The following is a 17,634-nucleotide window of genomic DNA, read 5'->3' on the forward strand; positions in this document are numbered from 1 at the left end:
AGATTGAAAATTATTTTGAATTTTAGTGTTTGGTCCATTGGCGAAGAATATTCACCCTATACCCAAGTCTTCAAATGGAATTGCAGAAATATTTAAAGAGGAATGGCACCTTTATCCATTTCTCCGAACATTATTTAGCTTTTCAAAAGCACTACCCTTTAGCTTTAGCATCTGGAACTCAATTTGGATTAAATTATGCAACAAATGTGCAATCAAAGACTAGAAAGAATTTACAGTCTTTGTTAAAAGAAGAAAAAGTGGGCACAACACAAGTATGATTCTATATATGTAATTTATATTATATGGTTTTCTTTTCCAAGGAGAAAGAGAGAAAGGCAAGGGTATGCAGCAGCAGGGACCAAGGCACATATAAGTTAAATAGAGCAGCTGCTACTGAGACTGAGAAGACTCAGTATTAATGTTGAACACTCCACAGTGACTCACTCACTCACTCTCCTCCTTTTTCTGCACAGAAAGCGAAGCTTCTCTTTTCCATCATTATTACTCGCTCTCTCTCACCATTTATTTCTTCTCTCATTCTACAATTCCAACACTACTCCTTACACCAAAACAAGTACCAGGGAAATCAAAGCGAAGAGAGAATTGATATGGATAAGTTTGATCTCGAAGACCCGTTGACAAGCTTGGATGGACATCAATCTGATACGATTTCAGCTCTTTTCTCTTCTGAATCTGATCATATGCCTTCTTACAACTACTTTCAATGTTTAAAGACGAGTGACTTCTATGTTTCTTTCCGACAGGAAGCCATTTCTCTCATTTTGCAGGTATCCCATGCTTTTTTTGTTTTGTTTTTTTTTTTTTAATGTTGTTTACTATTCTTGTCTTTTATTTTCTTGCATTTTGTTGTAAACTTGTTTTAGTTTGTCAGGCACAGTATTCTAGTAACCTGGATCCTTACACGCAATACCTGGCTGTTAACTACATGGATCGGTTCATCTCCTGGCAGGAAATCCCGGTATGTTTTACTCAAGCTACATAAATATTCTCTCTTTTTCATCTTTATCGTTAAATGAAGTTTCAACCCAAAAACCTTGAATAAGATGCAGAGTTTTCCTTTGTTTTATTATCGGTAATCAAACAGAGGCTGGGTCGATGCATTGAAACAATTGTGCTAACATCAATGCAAATTATCTTGAACTTGCAGCAAGGCAATCCATGGATTGTGAGGCTCCTTGTGATAGCTTGCATTTCTTTGGCTGCAAAGATGAAGGAAATACACTTCTCTTTCTCTGATTTCCAGGTAAAAGAAAAACTATTCCCTTTGGATTAAAAAAAAGCTTAAATTTTCATCTGCTTAATTTGATTTGCTTCATGCAAGAAGACTAATAATATAAAGGTGAGACAGAGAGATGAAGGATTCATGTTTGATCCCCCAGCTATCCAACGAATGGAGCTTCTGGTTCTTGATGCCTTGAATTGGCGAATGAGATCAATAACACCCTTCTCTTTTATCACTTTCTTCGTATCTCTTTTCCAACTTAAAGATCCACCTTTGACACAAGCATTGAAAGACAGAGCAACCAATATAATCTTCCAAGCTCGTAATGGTAACAAAACAGAACATGAAACCGTTTCTGATAATATCTTCTTCTTCTTCTTTTATGACAAAACAGCTTAAACACTCATGAAGAAAACTCTTGTTTTTTGTTGTTGTTGTTGTTGTTGCAGAAATTAATCTGTTAGAGTTCAAACCATCAATAATTGGAGCATCGGCTCTTCTTCTGGCATGTCATGAGCTATTCCCGTTGCAGTTTCCATCATTCGAAACCTCAGTTTTGTCTTGTGAATACGTGAACGAAGTAAGCAAATTTAGTAGTATTAATTGTATTTAGTTTTAAAGTAGAGGGAATTTGCTCATTTCATATTAGTTTACATTAATGAAAGAATCAAACGATGATTTTGACAGGAGAAGGTGATGGAATGCTTTAATGAAATGCAAGAGATGGTGAATAATGAAATGAGCGAATCAATCGTAGATATGGTTTCAAGCTCAAGTAGTATGAGAACCCCAGTAAGTGTTTTGGACTGCCACTGCAGCAAATCAGAAAACGAGGGTACCAACAGCACCATGGCAGCCACTGTAACACCCGAAAACAGAGAAATCAAGCGTCGCAAATTGAAAGGGTTTTGCAACCAAAGTAGTACAATGAAGATTTCCCAGTTTCAATCATGTGAATAAGATTTTGCAGCTAGAGAGAGAAACAAAAAGCCACGAATGGCAATTCGCAAGTGAGATCGCACACTATCATTAAGCTCCTTATTTTTCTTGCCCTTTTCTTTGACTACCAAAATTTTGAAAAGAAAATAATAATAATAATAAACAAATTTTGCAGAAGAGAGAAATTAGGCAATCCAATCCATTTTGGTTTGATGGGTTTATATTTGTTTATTTAATTAATTATTAAAGTTAACTTGGGAGGGGGGGGGCAGCTGTTGGAGAAGGGACATGAAGGACAAAACCAGGCTTCAAAATGTTAAAATAGTAAACAGATTGTTTTTGTGTTGATGTTATGGTTGTTTTGTAGCAGATAGGGAACAGAGCAATGCTTCCTTCAATGAGATATTTTAATGTTTACTTAGAAAATGACAATAAATTGGTTTAAAAAGAAAATGAGGATTGGCGGGAAGATGAAAGGCAACGTTCAAGGCACGTAGCTGTCTTAAAAGATTATGGTATCTTTGTCGAGAAACTGCACAATTTATGTGCTTGAAAGCAAGCAGGGCCAACGGGGCCAAAAATCAACTGTCTTATCTTGGTGGGTTGTTGAGGGATTGAGAAACACGAGAGAAGGGGCAACACTTAAATGGTGGTTGAAGTTTTTATTTCTGTTTCGGTCTAAAGCTCAACAACCAATCAGCTTAAAATATTGAGGTTTTCTTGTATGTCAATTGGGGGAAGATGGTGTAAACAATTGAATTGCTTTGCAACACTGCAATTTTTTCGCTATTAATTATTGGTAGGTTTGGATGATTGGACAAAGGTTGATGGTCCCTCAAGGTAAAAGAACATCTTAGGGACCACTGGATGGTCCAAGGATTAAAACCCAAATTGCTTTTTCAAGCATTCATTGGTGGGAGATCAATTTCGGATGAGCCCTTCTGTTTCTGTTTTTAACATTGGATAGTGTTAGGAAACGGTTCACAGTTTGGCATTCAATTTGTCATTGCCTGATCCTCTTGTCTTCTGAGAATATAAACCCCGGAATTGCATTTGAGAACATGGGAGTTTAAATCTCTCCAAATTTACCATTTTTTGAATTATAGTCTCACCATCTCCAAATCCCTCTGCACTCATTGAAGAGTCCTAGACCTCTAAAATTAAAATGTTAATTGCATCAAATTTATGGCAGGAGGTGCCCATGGGCCGCTCTAGGATCAGTTCCAAAATTCTTTTCAATCCCGGGCATATTTTTGGGCCCGCCCAAAAGTCATTTCAATATTTAAAAATAGTAAAATATTAACAATTATATTTTTAATTGATATTTTTATACTTTTATAATTAAATTTAAATTTAAATTTATTTTTTATCATTTAAATTTAATTTGGGCCGGGCCAACCCAAAGTGCAAAAATCCTTGTGCAAGTCCGGCCCTTGGACAAGTCTAAATTATGATCCTCATTTTAAATTTATACTCAAAACTTTAAAATGTTCTAATTACATCATCAAACTATCAATGTTATATTAATCAGGTTCTTTTGTTATTAAAACTATTAATTTAATCGTTAAATGATACATCAAATCTTATGTAGCTAAATTTAAAATGAAAATTTTAAATAAATGGAACATTGTCGCATAACACTTAAAAATAAAAACTAAAAATAAAGCAAAACTAAGAAGAAAAAAAAGTGAATGATAAGGCTTTTGTAACAGTTAGATTAATGATTTTAGTAACAACATAACCTAATTGATATAACATTGATAGTTTAGGGATGTAATTAAAATAATTTAAAGTTTAGGGGTCAATTTGAAATGGAGATCATAATTTGGGGATGTCTAGTGTGTTTAACTCACTTAATTTTATTGATGTCAATCAACCTCTTGAATAATACTTATAGGATAAATATGAAAACTATATATAAACATTGATCTAATGTGCAACGTCATATATGAACTTTGATTTTGTACAGTTTTATAAATGAAACTTTGATTTGATTTGATTTAATTTACACATATCATTGACAACATTATCGAATGAGTATCATTTTATGTTAATATATAGTATACACAAACAATTATATTAATCTACTATGAAAATAAATGTATGCAAATGTGTAAAGGTAAATCAAAACCAAAATTCTATGTACACATGAACTGCAATTAAAGTTTCATGTATATAATTGAACCAAATCAAAGTTCATATATCAAATTCCATATTAGACTAAAATTTATGTATAAATTTAATATTTACCCCATTTGCTTATTTGAAAAAAAGAGAAAGAAATTAAAACAAAGGTCCAAAATAAAAACTCTGAACAATATAAAATACTTTTAATTAAAAATCTCCTAAAACTAATATCTTTCAAATGAGAATTCTAAAAATAATAATTAACATCTTCAAACCCAAAATAATAATTTGGATTTAAGATAGTAAAAGTATCATAAATGTTCTTATACTAGAAATCGGATTACATTCTTCGGTCTCTATTAAAAAATATAAATTAATCTATATACATTAGATCAAATAGTAAATTGATTATTCTGTTAAAAATTTCATCAATTTCTATTATTAAAAATTAATCTTTGTATTTTTCAAAAAAAATGAAAATCCTTGTATATCAGCACAATATATATATATATATATATATATGGTACGTCACATGCTATTATTTGATTATTCTGTTAGCCATGCCATTTCTATGAATGAAATTTAAAAAAAAACTAATTTATTCTTTGATTTAATAATGATTTATTCTTTGATTTAATAATGACAGCTTTTTTTCATTTTTGATTAGAGAAGGCAAAATACAATTTAACCCTCCATAATACTATAAATTCTTATATTATAAGGATCAAAGTGACAAATCTATTTCCAAGCTATTATTTAGAATAAAGATAATATACATTTCAGAGAGGAACATCTAGAACAGTTAAGGTGAAAAAGGTGTTCTCTAATAGGCTCAATGTGTATCTGAGAAAAGTGAAAATGATATCTAAAGATGGATCGGATGTCCTAAAACTCCCCCAAACTGATACAAAGTAGTTTCCTTCTATGCACATGGAAGCACTGTTATGCTTCTGGATCTCCTTCCTGCAGGATTCAATGATCCAAGCTGCACAAGCTTTGCTCTCTAAATCCACCTCTGCAACATCGCTCCATCAAAGAATAAATTGACTCGGATGTTTGAATTTCTCTTTCACACCTAATATTGGCCTACATCTTTTGAGTAAGCTTCTCATGTTTGACCATTATCGTCGCCATTTAAACCATTTTGCATGCTGCAGGGTTCAGGGGTCTTAATTGACATGGTAGGAGGAGGGTGTAGCCCAAAGAGCGGCTTGGTGCCTTCAGCATAGCTTCCTATGCATATATCACCACGACCATGCCATGTACCATCTTGGACGTTGTTCATCTCCAATGTTCTAGACTCCTGCTCCATGTTAGAAGGAAAAAAAGCCTATTCATCAATCTTCAGGAAAATGAAAGATTTTAAGAACTAAAATTTGAGCCACATTTGATTTTGTAACTGGTTGAATGAGTCTTGTTGCATTTTTAGATTATAGAGTCAATAGAATACTGAAAGTTCGAAAAGGATAAGAACCTGAGATAGTGTACAGCAAGGACAGATCAGATGGTAGACGCAGTCATCCAATAAGCTATCATTGCCCTGCAAACATACATAATTCCCAACCGAATCAGGAGTCTAGAAGCGTGAATAACTAGACAAAAGATCAGCAAAGCATGATGGTCGGTCAAATATGTAGTTGAAATTCAAGATAGCTAGTCTTATAGAGTAAGTAATCAATAAAAGACCATCTCTTACAATTGTCTACATGAGTTGAGTTTTAACATATCATACACAATTATCAAGCTTTATAATTCTCATATGCAAAAGAACCAAGGTTTAAAGCATCGACAATGCCATATCACAGGAACAAAGAAAATTTAGTGGGAGTGCAACAAGGAAATGCAAGGGTTAAATTTCCAAACTCAAATGTGTGGATGTATTGTTAAACACAAGTGATCTATTTGGGCTCTAGTAAATGCCATTCGAAGTAACATGTTACGCGTAACAGGCTTTCCTCAATCTAGTTGGTTCTTTTGAAATCTTCAAACTTTGATTTCAATCCACGAGAACGATAACATCCGCAGTCAGGTCAACAAATTCAATTAGGAATAATACGATGATTACTAAGCAGAGAATGAAGTTGGAAAAGAATCAAGCATGTCCACATATAAAAAGGTTCTCACCCTAATATTGAATTTTCTTTTTATCTGTCTACGGAAGAAACCCAAATATGCTCCAATAGACAAGATGAAAGTAACACCCAAATACAGAAAGCAATTCCGCTTGGTAACGAAGAAGGCAACAAAGTTGAGAATAGCAGTGACTGCGAGGATGAAATAAACAGTTCCCTGCAAAAGCACATTAAGAACCTTCAGAAAATGTTGAAATACAGCACCTTTGGCAAGCAATAAACTCTGAACGGCAGGAACTAAGGTACATGCAAAAAACTTGCAAAATCCCCAAACTAGTATATCATAAGAAGACCATGGAAACACGTATAAGAATGCAGAAATATGAAAAACTTTTTACCTGAAGCAAACAAATTCCTAAACCAGCCCGCCGCATGTTCTTCCCAAATCTATAGCAGGGGCAACTGCAATATCAAAACACACTATTACACAAACATAAATACAATCAATCAAAATCAGTTGCATAACATCAAAACAAGAGCTAAAGGAAACGGCATGAGGTGGACCTCATGAGTTATGATACAAACTCAATTGAACAGCCAGAATTGATTAATCGGCCGATTAAATAATTTTTAAATTAATCAAGCTAATTTACAGGAGAAAACCAATGCTGCAAATATATATAAAAAAAATTGAAAAAGGGGCAGCAAAAGGAGCAGGTTCCTATTGATTAGATTCATTCTAACACCGACATAAAAAAAAGTGAGGATTTTTTTGACATATTTTGGCGGCCTCAGAAATGTTCGGGACAAGAGAAAAAATGAGAATAAACGGAGCAAAACAATTTTAGTACCCCTATCCCGGAATTATTTTTTTTAATTTTCCGAGGAAACAAACAACCTCGTTCTGAAAAACAAGAGAGAGAGAGAGAGAGAGAGAGAGAGAGAGAATGACCAGGCAGATTCGAGAGCGAGGCGGCGGTCCTCCAAGAAATCAAGAACAACTTCACCTTCCCACATCCTCAAAACACCACCGAAGTCGGCGTTTCCTTGTTCTAAAGGATCCTCGGCGCTTTCGAGTTTCCTCCATTTGCCTTGCGTTTGCAAAGCCACCGTGGAACATAGCATGTCGAAATCCAACACCGCCATTCCTTCTAACAGCGTCTCTTCTTCTTCCCTTTTGCCTCCATTTACAGCAAGTTTGTCTTGCTTCTCTACTTCCGCCATTAAAAAGAAAAACAGACAAACCACGAAATTTCACACCTTAAGCCTTAACCTCTCTCTCTCCCTCTTTTCTTTTTGCTTTTTAATGTTCCTTCCTTTCCTCTCTCTGTGAAGGACAAAAAAAGATGTGCCTTTTTAAATTGCGTTTCATTCTTTTTGTTTTAATTATTCAATAATTTGTATGATGCGATCAATTAACGGGAAGGACATTGCCACGTAGGATCAATATTCTAGGGATTAAGATTGTAATCTGCTACTTGTTGCTCAAAATTATACCATTTCATACCCACTTAACTTCACAACTATAACTATCATTGCTTGTTTTAATTAACTACACAATTTCTATAAATATATTACTTCGTTGATTTTCTTTGTCAACTTCAATATTCCTAAACTCATTATTTATATCTTATAAATGCTCATTATTTATTTGTAATAAAACTGATTCTCTTCCCTAACCCTCATTAAAACAAAAAAAATGGCTAACAAGTTTTAAATTTACTAAAATAATTCAATAATTTCTTTTTAATACTTTTAATGTTCTACATGTACAATTAAAAGCTCATAAATAAATATTAATTATGAGTTGCGATATAATAACTGTTACGTAATTAAAATTAATGAAATTTAATTATGAGGGAGAAAATTAATCATAAAAAAAAACTTAAATAAATGCTAGTAATTGTAGGGGACATTTGAAACTGTGTTGAATAGGGAAAGAAAAAACAGCCAACACTTTTAGACTGCCTGTTACAATGTGGTTAGAGTTAGGAGTCAAAAGTTGACCCAAGGAGTTGGAATTGGATAAGAACACCGTCTCTCTCACCTTTTCTTCAAAGTTGAGTTTTGGTGTCCTAATTATACACCGCAATGATATTACTATTATTATTGTTAATTCACGGTTGAGTTTTGGTGTCCTAATTATACACCGCAATGATATTAAGCTTGGTGTAAATTTTCTTTTTAAATTTTCAAAAAAAAATTAAGTTTTTATTTTTTTATTTAATTGAGTATTTAAACTTTCAAAATACATTAAAAAGGTTCTCAAATTAAAAAATATTAAACCTCATTTTTTATTTAATTAAATACTTAAACGGTCAAAATGCATCGAAAATATCATTGGACCATTAAAATTAATTGACCCTAATTTTTTTAGTTAAAGTCACCCCATGTTATAATCACGCCGTGACATGTGGCAAAAAATAAGTAGAGACTTAATTGCTTTTTTTTAATTTGAGGGTTCTTTGATGTATTTTGAAAGTTTAAATATTCAATTAAGTACAAAAAATAAGTAAGGGCTTAATTGTTTTTTTAATTTAAAAATAAAATTAAAATTAAGGACCTTTTGATGTATTTTGAAAGTTCAAATATCCAATTGAATACAAAAATAAAAATAAAAATTCAATTATTTTTTATAAAAAATTTTGAAGACTATGATATTATTATAAAGTGGTATGAAAATGAAAACAAAGGAAGTTTTCTTTTCCATAAAGTGTTATAACTATATTTATTAATTTATTTCAAGCATCAATGGTAGATCAAATATGTGGAGGGAAAACTAGGAATCTTCAATCAGCCGAAGAAGGGAAACACGGATAGACCAGCAAAGGCAAGGCAAGAAACAGCGTGTCGTGAGGGAGCCCACCAGCCAGGGAGATCCTTAGCTGTATTACACACAACCCTGATTAAGGCAAAAGCTGTTGGTTTTATCATTATTAGAACCAATATTTATTTATAGTGACGGGTGGTGGAGGGTGGGCAGGCAGAGCCAAGTTGTGAACTGTGGTGGGATTCTAATGGAATGATGATGCGATCGGATAAGCTTTCTTAATTCCCAATAAAGGTGGGTTTCATAGTTATCCCCAATTCTCAACCACCCCACGTGCATAAAGCGTTTTATGCTGCTTCTATTTGCAATATGAAATGAAGTGATTTCTAATATCCTCCCAGTCCACACACGAGTCACCACTTGCAATTGAATACGGCGGATGCCTGTCGTTTCGCTTGCGTTACTCGACATTTTATAAAAAAAGGGCCACTATCAAATCTAGGCATGGTTTTGTTGGTATTGAGGCTTGAGAATGACCAAGTCCAACGTATGAGATTTGGCCCCTGCCGCATCTTAATGCACTACCCTTGTTTTACTTTTTAACTCTTCCTTTTCTTTTTTTAATAACAAAATGGTATTGGCTACAGTTTTACTTTTAAGACTTTGCTTGTTGGGTTTTCACATGATCACCCTATATTTCTCTTCATATAATATCAAGTTTTGGTCAAAATTGATTTAAACAACTGCTTTACTGTCAGTTCACGTGCTACAATATTATATCCATATCCCTCCCTCTTTAAAGAGCGGCTAAGAAAAACCAGGACAAAAGTTGAACAGACAAAGAATTCTATGGTCAAAGTACAGTAGCAACCCCTCTACTATACCTTGAATTACATTTTAGTCCCTTTACTTGTAAAAGGAACAAACTGGCCCCTGTACCTTAAATAAAGTAGCAAAATGATCCCTATGTTAAAATTTCCGCCCATTTTACTGTTATCTGCTGATTTTGAATTATGATTCTTTTAGATTAAATGGCACGAAAAATAATAGCTTATTAGGGTCAAAAAATGTTGAAAAATATCCATTCCATCCCATCTAAACTAGCTCAAAAAAAGAAAAAATAAACATCATTAAACTAGTACGACTCATGCTTGCTCATGGGAGTTTTCTTTGATATTGTACATACACATGAGTTACCTAAAATATCTATTGGCTAATAGTGGAAATGGTAGGTTTTGATGGACGGTGTAAGGTGGGTTTTGATGGACAGTGTGTTTATCTGTGTGTAAAAATAGCGGTAGTAATGAGATTAAATACTGTAGCGTGAGACAAAAAGTAAGTTAATCCTAAATGAGTTAATCCTCTGAATTGATAAAATTTAATTCCTAAATGTATGATATTGTACTTACCGATTTGGTCTTCAACTGAATGAAATTGGGGTTTCTTTTTCTTTTCTTTTTCTTTATAAAAATAAAATAGGTGTTCTCCAATTTAAGGATTGGGTTTTGACATATTCAATAGGAAGATGGGTAAATGGGTAAATAAGTACTATTATATAAAATGAGTGCAATAAAAATAGTTTTTAATCCTAATCAGCAGTAATTTTCCATGTCATTTAATCTAAAAAATACAGAATAATCCTACATCAATAGATAGCTACAAAATGAAGGGAAAATTTAACAGAGATTTATTTGGCAAACCAATTTGCTATTTTCTTAAGTAGGAGATTAAAATGCAATCCAAGTATAGTAGAGAGGCTGCTATGGTACTTTTACTAGAATTCTATGTATCAGCCAGTTGCATTGGTTCATTTTCATTTACTCATATTCCCATAGGCCATGAGAACATTTTATTGAAATAAATAAAAATAGGAGAAACATTATCAGCATTGCAACATGACAAGAAAAAGTTTTAACAAGAGAAATGGGTTTCTTGTGCTTACTGTCATCTACAAAGAGGTAGATAAGAAAAAGGTCCTTCAGCTTGAGTTTCTCCTTTGCCTTGTGGACAGATTCTAGTGAGGTGCATTTCGAGTGGAAGAGGAAAGCAAAAAGGCTTTCATCTTCCGGAGTGCTCCCCTCTTCATAAGAAGTGACCTTCACACAGTTTGCTTGCCTTGCCTTGCCTCTGCTGCGGGCACCATGGTTTTTGTGATCAAAGGCATCAAGCTCAGTCCCTTGCTTTCTGCAACATTAGCATCTCCTCCTCTTCCTTTTCTTGTATCTGCTGAGCAGCATGGGGAGCAAGCTTCCTGCCACATGGAACAAAAAAAACATGCTTTATTGACCTCTTAATGGGCAAATTCAGCTACGCTGTTTCCCCATTCCAATAAAAATATGTTACTAAATATTTAAAGCACAAATCATTATGAAGAAAGGAACAGCGAAAAAAGAGGAGAGAAAAGAGTAGCAAAGATGCCTTCCTTGCTAGCTTTCAAATCAGTCTCCTAAGCCTAGCGTCATGGGTTGCGCATTGGAGCCCGCAACCATGACACATCTGTGTGAACCATCAAGAAGACAGGAGGTCATTTGGCCCAATCAGACCGGCCCGTTGCTTGAAGAGATTGAAGGCCCATCTACAAGTTAGACAAATATAATATATTATTACATATCTTAGATAAGATATGTAATCTTAGAAGATATGATTTTATATTCTTAAAGGTTTGGTGGTAGGTGGCCTTTAATCATAGCTGTTGATGTACTTAATTTTGCACCGTTGGATTTGGGGAGGCTCAACTATAAATAAGAGACCTCTTCCCTCATTGTAAATCACTTGAGTTTTGAGTAAGAAGAATCCTTGAGAGCATTCACTCAAACTTTTCTCTCTTGTGTTCTTATTTTCCTTGGCTTGTTCTTGTCTCATTTTTCCTTCATCTTGTTGGCTTTGAGTTGCTTTCGCTTGAGTTGTGTTTTTGGGAGGAATTCTGTTGAATCCTTCTTTTGTGGAAGTTAGGCTGACTTAGGCGTTTTGGAGTAAGAAACCGCCTAAGGCCGCACGGATTCTGAGGCAAGAATCTTAAGTCCGTGACAGTTGGTATCAGAGCCAGTCTTTCGAAAGCACTATTGAAGGATGTCGAGAGAAGTTGGTGAGAATGAGCCAATGGAGACCCGTGGAAGGGTCAGGAAGGCTAGTCGATCGAGGGACATGTTGTCGAGCTTGGAAAATCGAGTGGTCAATCTCGAGGAGTCTGTTGGTGACATGAGGGAGACACTCGAAGTGGTCCTAACCCGTATGGAGGAACTGAGGGAAGACAGCAAAGTATTCGTGCTTGACACTCTTAGATCCACTTCGGACAAGCTGACGGTAAGGGACGAAGCTCTTGAGGCCCTGGTGACTGCCATGAAAGAGGAGATTGCTGAGCTTAAGGGGGAGCTCACAATTTGTAAGGTCGCTTTGGGAAATGGGATGTTGACTTCAAGATCGAAGCAACGCCATGTGGATGTTCCAAAACCCGAGAAGTTCAAGGGGGCTAGGTCTGCGAGAGAAGTGGACAACTTCCTGTGGGAATTGGAGCAATATTTTCGAGCAATGGGCATTGAGGATGATGCCACTAAGGTAAACACTGCTTCGATTTACTTTACTGATGTTGCTCTCTTATGGTGGCGACGTAGGTCCACGGATGAGAGACGTGGAGGAACGACCATTGGGACTTGGGAGGAGTTCCAAGGAGAGTTAAAGAAGCAGTTTTATCCGCAGCATGCTGAAAAGGAGGCTCGTGCTAAGTTGCGTCGGCTTACGCAACAAGGCACTATTCGAGATTATGTGCGGGAGTTTAGTGAGCTAATGCTTCAGATCTCAGACTTGAATGAGAAGGAAGCATTTTATATGTTTGAGGATGGGCTAAGAATGTGGGCTAAGCAAGAGTTGCGCCGCCTAGGCATCACCGATTTGACTGTAGCTATGGCTGAGGCAGAGAACTTCTACGAAGCTGGTGGGAGAAAGTTTGACAATAATGATGCTTCCAAACCCAAGCCAAGACCCAAAGGCAATGGTGGGGGAGACAAAGAGCAAACAGAAAGGAGTGGCGAAGCCCCAAGGAATTATAATGGTAGACCAGGGGATAAGAAAGAGCCAATGAGATGCTTTCTTTGCCAAGGTCCACATCGGTTGAGTGTTTGTCCAAAGAGGGCCGCTTTCAATGCTATGGAAGCACGCGAAGAGGCCAATCCTGACACCAAAAGTCTTGGTACGATATTGGGCGGTGTTGAAGACAAGACGAGTAATGGGCTGATGTTTGTGGACATCATTGTGGCAGATAGAAAATTGAATGCCCTTGTTGACACTGGTGCATCTGATTTGTTCATGTCTAAAGAGATGGCGAAGGAACTCGGTCTCAAAGTGGAGGAAGATTCGGGTCGAATAAAAACGGTAAACTCAGAAAGTATTCCCATAACGGGTGTGGCTAAAGGGGTGGAACTCAAACTTGGCGAGTGGACAGGCAAGGCAACCATTAAGGTAATCCCACTTGATGATTATGATTTTGTGGTAGGATTGAGTTTGTTTGACCGACTTAATGCGTATATTCATCCTTCCGAGAACTACATGATGATCTCTGATTCGAACCATCGTTATATGGTGCGAATGAAAAGAAAGGGAAACATGGAAGGCAAAACATTGTCGGCAATCCAATTTGCCAAAGGAGTACGTAGAAACGAAGTCTCCTATTTAGCCACCTTAAGGAACAATGTGGAGGAGAAATTCGAAGAAGAAATCCCAAAAGAAGTGAAGCAGTTGTTGCAGTCTTTTCAAGATGTAATGCCCACAGAGTTGCCCAAGACATTGCCACCAAAGAGGGAGGTAGATCACAAGATTGAGTTGTTGCCTAATACTGAGCCACCAGCAAGGGCACCATATCGAATGTCTCCACCTGAGTTGGAGGAATTGAGGAAGCAGTTAAGGGAACTTCTAGATGCCGGGTTTATTAAACCTTCCAAAGCCCCATTTGGAGCGCCGGTGTTATTCCAAAGGAAGCATGATGGGTCCTTAAGATTGTGCATTGACTATAGGGCCTTAAACAAGATCACTGTGAAGAACAGGTATCCCATTCCTCTCATTGCAGATCTGTTCGATCAACTTGGTAGCGCGAGATGGTTTACTAAGTTGGATTTGCGATCGGGGTACTACCAAGTGAGAGTAGCCGAAGGGGATGAGCCCAAAACAGACTGCGTGACTCGGTATGGGTCTTTTGAATTCTTGGTGATGCCGTTCGGGTTGACAAATGCTCCGACAACATTTTACACCCTAATGAATAAGGTATTACAACCTTTCTTAGATCGCTTTGTGGTTGTTTATCTTGACGACATTGTGGTGTATAGTAAGACGCTTGAGGAGCATGTTGGACATCTGAGAGAGGTGTTCCAAGTCCTACGGGAAAATGAGCTGTATGTCAAAGAGGAAAAATGCTCATTTGCCCAACGAGAGGTGCCTTTTCTTGGCCATATTGTAGAAGGTGGCATGATCCGAATGGATGCAAGCAAAGTCCGAGCAATTTCTGATTGGGAGCCACCAACCAAGGTAACGGAATTGCGGTCCTTTCTTGGTTTAGCAAACTACTATCGACGTTTCATTCAAGGCTACTCCAAGATCACTACACCCTTGACGGACTTATTGAAAAAGGGCAAAGTATGGGACTGGGACTCTCGGTGTGAGAAAGCTTTTGACCAAGTAAAGCAAGCAATGGTGAGTGAACCTGTACTTGCTTTACCCGATTTTACAAAGGCGTACGAGGTACGCACGGATGCCTCAGACTATGCAATTGGGGGAGTATTGATGCAAGAAGGACATCCAATTGCTTTCGAGAGTCGAAAGCTGAATGAAACAGAACGGAGATACACGGTCCAAGAAAAAGAGATGACTGCTGTGGTGCATTGTTTGCGCACATGGAGGCACTATTTGCTGGATTCCAGGTTCGTGGTATTCACTGATAATGTTGCAAATAGTTATTTCCTAACCCAGAAAAAGTTGTCCCCCAAACAGGCTGGTTGGCAGGTTTTCCTAGCAGAGTTTGATTTTAGCATGGAGTACAAGCCGGGGAGTGCCAACATTGTAGCTGATGCGCTTAGCCGAAAGATGGAATTTGCAACGATAAGCCAACCCAATAGTCCCTTATTGGAGCGCATTCAAGAAGGGTTGTCCCACGATTCCACGGCCAAAAATTTGATTGAGCTTGCTAAAGAGGGAAAAACGAGACGATTTTGGCTCGAGAGAGAATTATTATACACTCAAGGACAACGTCTATATGTGCCCCAACATGGGAACTTGCGAAAGGAAGTCATGAAAGAATGTCACGATTCGAGATGGGCTGGACATCCAGGCATGCACCGCACTTTAGCTCTCTTGGAGGATCGATTTTATTGGCCTCACATGAGTGACGATGTGGAGACTTATGTGAAAACTTGTTTGGTGTGCCAACAAGATAAAATCGAGTTGAAGGCTCCTGCTGGGTTGCTACAGCCTTTACCTATTCCGGAGCGCCCATGGGAGAGTTTATCCATGGACTTTATTGTAGGTTTGCCTAAATCTGATGGATTTGCAAGCATTTTTGTTGTGGTGGACAGGTTTTCGAAGTATGCAACTTTTATCCCCACAACCAAGGAGTGTCCTGCTGAGGAGGCTGCTCGCTTGTTTCTTAGACATGTGGTGAAGTATTGGGGAGTGCCACAATCTATCATCAGCGATCGAGATGGGCGATTCACGGGACGATTTTGGACGGAGTTGTTCAAGTTAATGGGTTCAAACTTGAACTTTTCAACCAGCATGCATCCACAAACCGATGGGCAAACTGAACGAGTGAATGCGTTATTGGAGATATATCTACGGCACTATGTGAGTGCCACACAAAGGGACTGGCCAAAGTTGCTAGATGTGGCTCAGTTTTCTTACAATTTGCAAAGAAGTGGGGCGACAAACCAGAGTCCGTTCGAGATAGTAACAGGACAACAGCCACTTACACCTAATGCTGTTGCGACTCGTTATGGGGGACCGAATCCAGCAGCCTATCGATTTGCGAGAGATTGGCAAGAGCAAAACGATTTGGCTAGAGCTTGTCTTCACAAGGCAAGTAAGCGCAATAAGAAGTGGGCGGATCGAAATCGAAGGGACGTACAATTTCAGGTAGGTGAACCAGTTCTTGCCAAACTACACCTGATTTTGCGACATGATGGGTTGCACAAAGGACTCGTTCGGCGGTACGAGGGGCCATTTCGAATTGTGAAGAAGGTAGGCAAGGTGGCCTACAAGCTTGAGTTGCCTGAAAAGCTTAAAGTTCATCCAGTATTCCACGTGAGTATGCTTAAACCATTCCATGAAGATGGAGAAGACCCAAATCGAAGCAAGTCTGAACGAGCACCAATGGGGGTAAAAGCCGCCTATGATCGAGAGGTCGAGAACATCGAAGCAGATCGTATGGTCAGACGTAAGCACTACCGACCGCGGCGCGAATACTTAGTCCGATGGAAGGGATTCCCGGATAGTGAGATGAGTTGGGAACCTGCTGAAGCCTTGTGGCAATTCCAAGACAAGATAGATCGATACCATGCAGAGGACGCGACGAGGGCGTCGCTAGATTTGGTGGGGGAGAATGTCATGGGTTGCGCATTGGAGCCCGCAACCATGACACATCTGTGTGAACCATCAAGAAGACAGGAGGTCATTTGGCCCAATCAGACCGGCCCGTTGCTTGAAGAGATTGAAGGCCCATCTACAAGTTAGACAAATATAATATATTATTACATATCTTAGATAAGATATGTAATCTTAGAAGATATGATTTTATATTCTTAAAGGTTTGGTGGTAGGTGGCCTTTAATCATAGCCGTTGATGTACTTAATTTTGCACCGTTGGATTTGGGGAGGCTCAACTATAAATAAGAGACCTCTTCCCTCATTGTAAATCACTTGAGTTTTGAGTAAGAAGAATCCTTGAGAGCATTCACTCAAACTTTTCTCTCTTGTGTTCTTATTTTCCTTGGCTTGTTCTTGTCTCATTTTTCCTTCATCTTGTTGGCTTTGAGTTGCTTTCGCTTGAGTTGTGTTTTTGGGAGGAATTCTGTTGAATCCTTCTTTTGTGGAAGTTAGGCTGACTTAGGCGTTTTGGAGTAAGAAACCGCCTAAGGCCGCACGGATTCTGAGGCAAGAATCTTAAGTCCGTGACACTAGCCTCTTGCTGCGAGGCGATTTGTAACAGAGGCTGTCATGGAACTAAAGCAAAACACACTGATGGGTTTGTAGCAGGCTCAACCCAATTAAAAAGAAAGCTGGATGAGGCAGAAACTCGAAATTGCAGGCCACCAATCATCAGTCAATCCTTTTACATGCAACACCGCCTACTGCCTTTACGAGCCTATGAATATTCCATAGCTGTGCAGAGTTAGGGTCTTCAGAAATTGAATCCCATATAAAATAAGAAACAATTATTAAATATTGAACCCTAAAACTGGACATGAACAACTTAGTTCCACAATATATAATTCATGCAAGTAAGT

The 17,634-nt window shown here is 37.5% G+C and overlaps 2 protein-coding genes across 3 annotated transcripts; one reads left to right on the forward strand and one right to left on the reverse strand.

Annotated features, from left to right (window-relative positions):
- The first annotated feature begins 322 nt into the window (after positions 1–322).
- On the forward strand, positions 323–2,359 carry LOC107923122 (putative cyclin-D6-1). Of its 2 annotated transcripts, none has more exons than XM_016853332.2 (6): positions 323–788; positions 893–979; positions 1,169–1,264; positions 1,346–1,571; positions 1,693–1,823; positions 1,931–2,359. In XM_016853332.2, exons 1-6 carry the CDS (start codon positions 609–611, stop codon positions 2,201–2,203), a joined length of 993 nt encoding a protein of 330 aa, XP_016708821.1. In that variant the 5' UTR covers positions 323–608; the 3' UTR covers positions 2,204–2,359. The 2 variants fall into 2 exon arrangements, with proteins under 2 accessions (XP_016708821.1, XP_016708822.1); XM_016853333.2 differs by having other exon boundaries at positions 1,370–1,571.
- A 2,680-nt stretch (positions 2,360–5,039) lies between these two features.
- Positions 5,040–7,917, reverse strand: LOC107924484 (uncharacterized). Its single transcript, XM_016854957.2, has 5 exons — positions 7,334–7,917; positions 6,780–6,843; positions 6,434–6,598; positions 5,784–5,849; positions 5,040–5,612 (listed from the first exon to the last, which is right to left on the reverse strand). Exons 1-5 carry the CDS (start codon positions 7,603–7,605, stop codon positions 5,418–5,420), a joined length of 762 nt encoding a protein of 253 aa, XP_016710446.1. The 5' UTR covers positions 7,606–7,917; the 3' UTR covers positions 5,040–5,417.
- Between the last annotated feature and the right edge of the window lie 9,717 nt (positions 7,918–17,634).

This window comes from Gossypium hirsutum, chromosome D05 (assembly GCF_007990345.1).
Source record: "Gossypium hirsutum isolate 1008001.06 chromosome D05, Gossypium_hirsutum_v2.1, whole genome shotgun sequence".
Lineage (NCBI taxonomy): Eukaryota > Viridiplantae > Streptophyta > Magnoliopsida > Malvales > Malvaceae > Gossypium > Gossypium hirsutum.

What these genes read in the sequence shown, in the direction of transcription:
- LOC107924484 (XM_016854957.2), bottom strand. Translation starts at nt 7,605, where the DNA reads ATGGCGGAAGTAGAGAAGCAAGACAAACTTGCTGTAAATGGAGGCAAA. An exon ending in CTCGCTCTCGAATCTGCCTG is followed by an intron (nt 6,844 to 7,333) that starts GTCATTCTCTCT and finishes TTGATATTGCAG; the next exon opens with TTGCCCCTGCTATAGATTTG. An exon ending in CTTGCTGTACACTATCTCAG is followed by an intron (nt 5,613 to 5,783) that starts GTTCTTATCCTT and finishes AACATGGAGCAG; the next exon opens with GAGTCTAGAACATTGGAGAT.
- LOC107923122 (XM_016853332.2), top strand. Translation starts at nt 609, where the DNA reads ATGGATAAGTTTGATCTCGAAGACCCGTTGACAAGCTTGGATGGACAT. An exon ending in CCATTTCTCTCATTTTGCAG is followed by an intron (nt 789 to 892) that starts GTATCCCATGCT and finishes TTAGTTTGTCAG; the next exon opens with GCACAGTATTCTAGTAACCT. An exon ending in CTTGTGAATACGTGAACGAA is followed by an intron (nt 1,824 to 1,930) that starts GTAAGCAAATTT and finishes TGATTTTGACAG; the next exon opens with GAGAAGGTGATGGAATGCTT.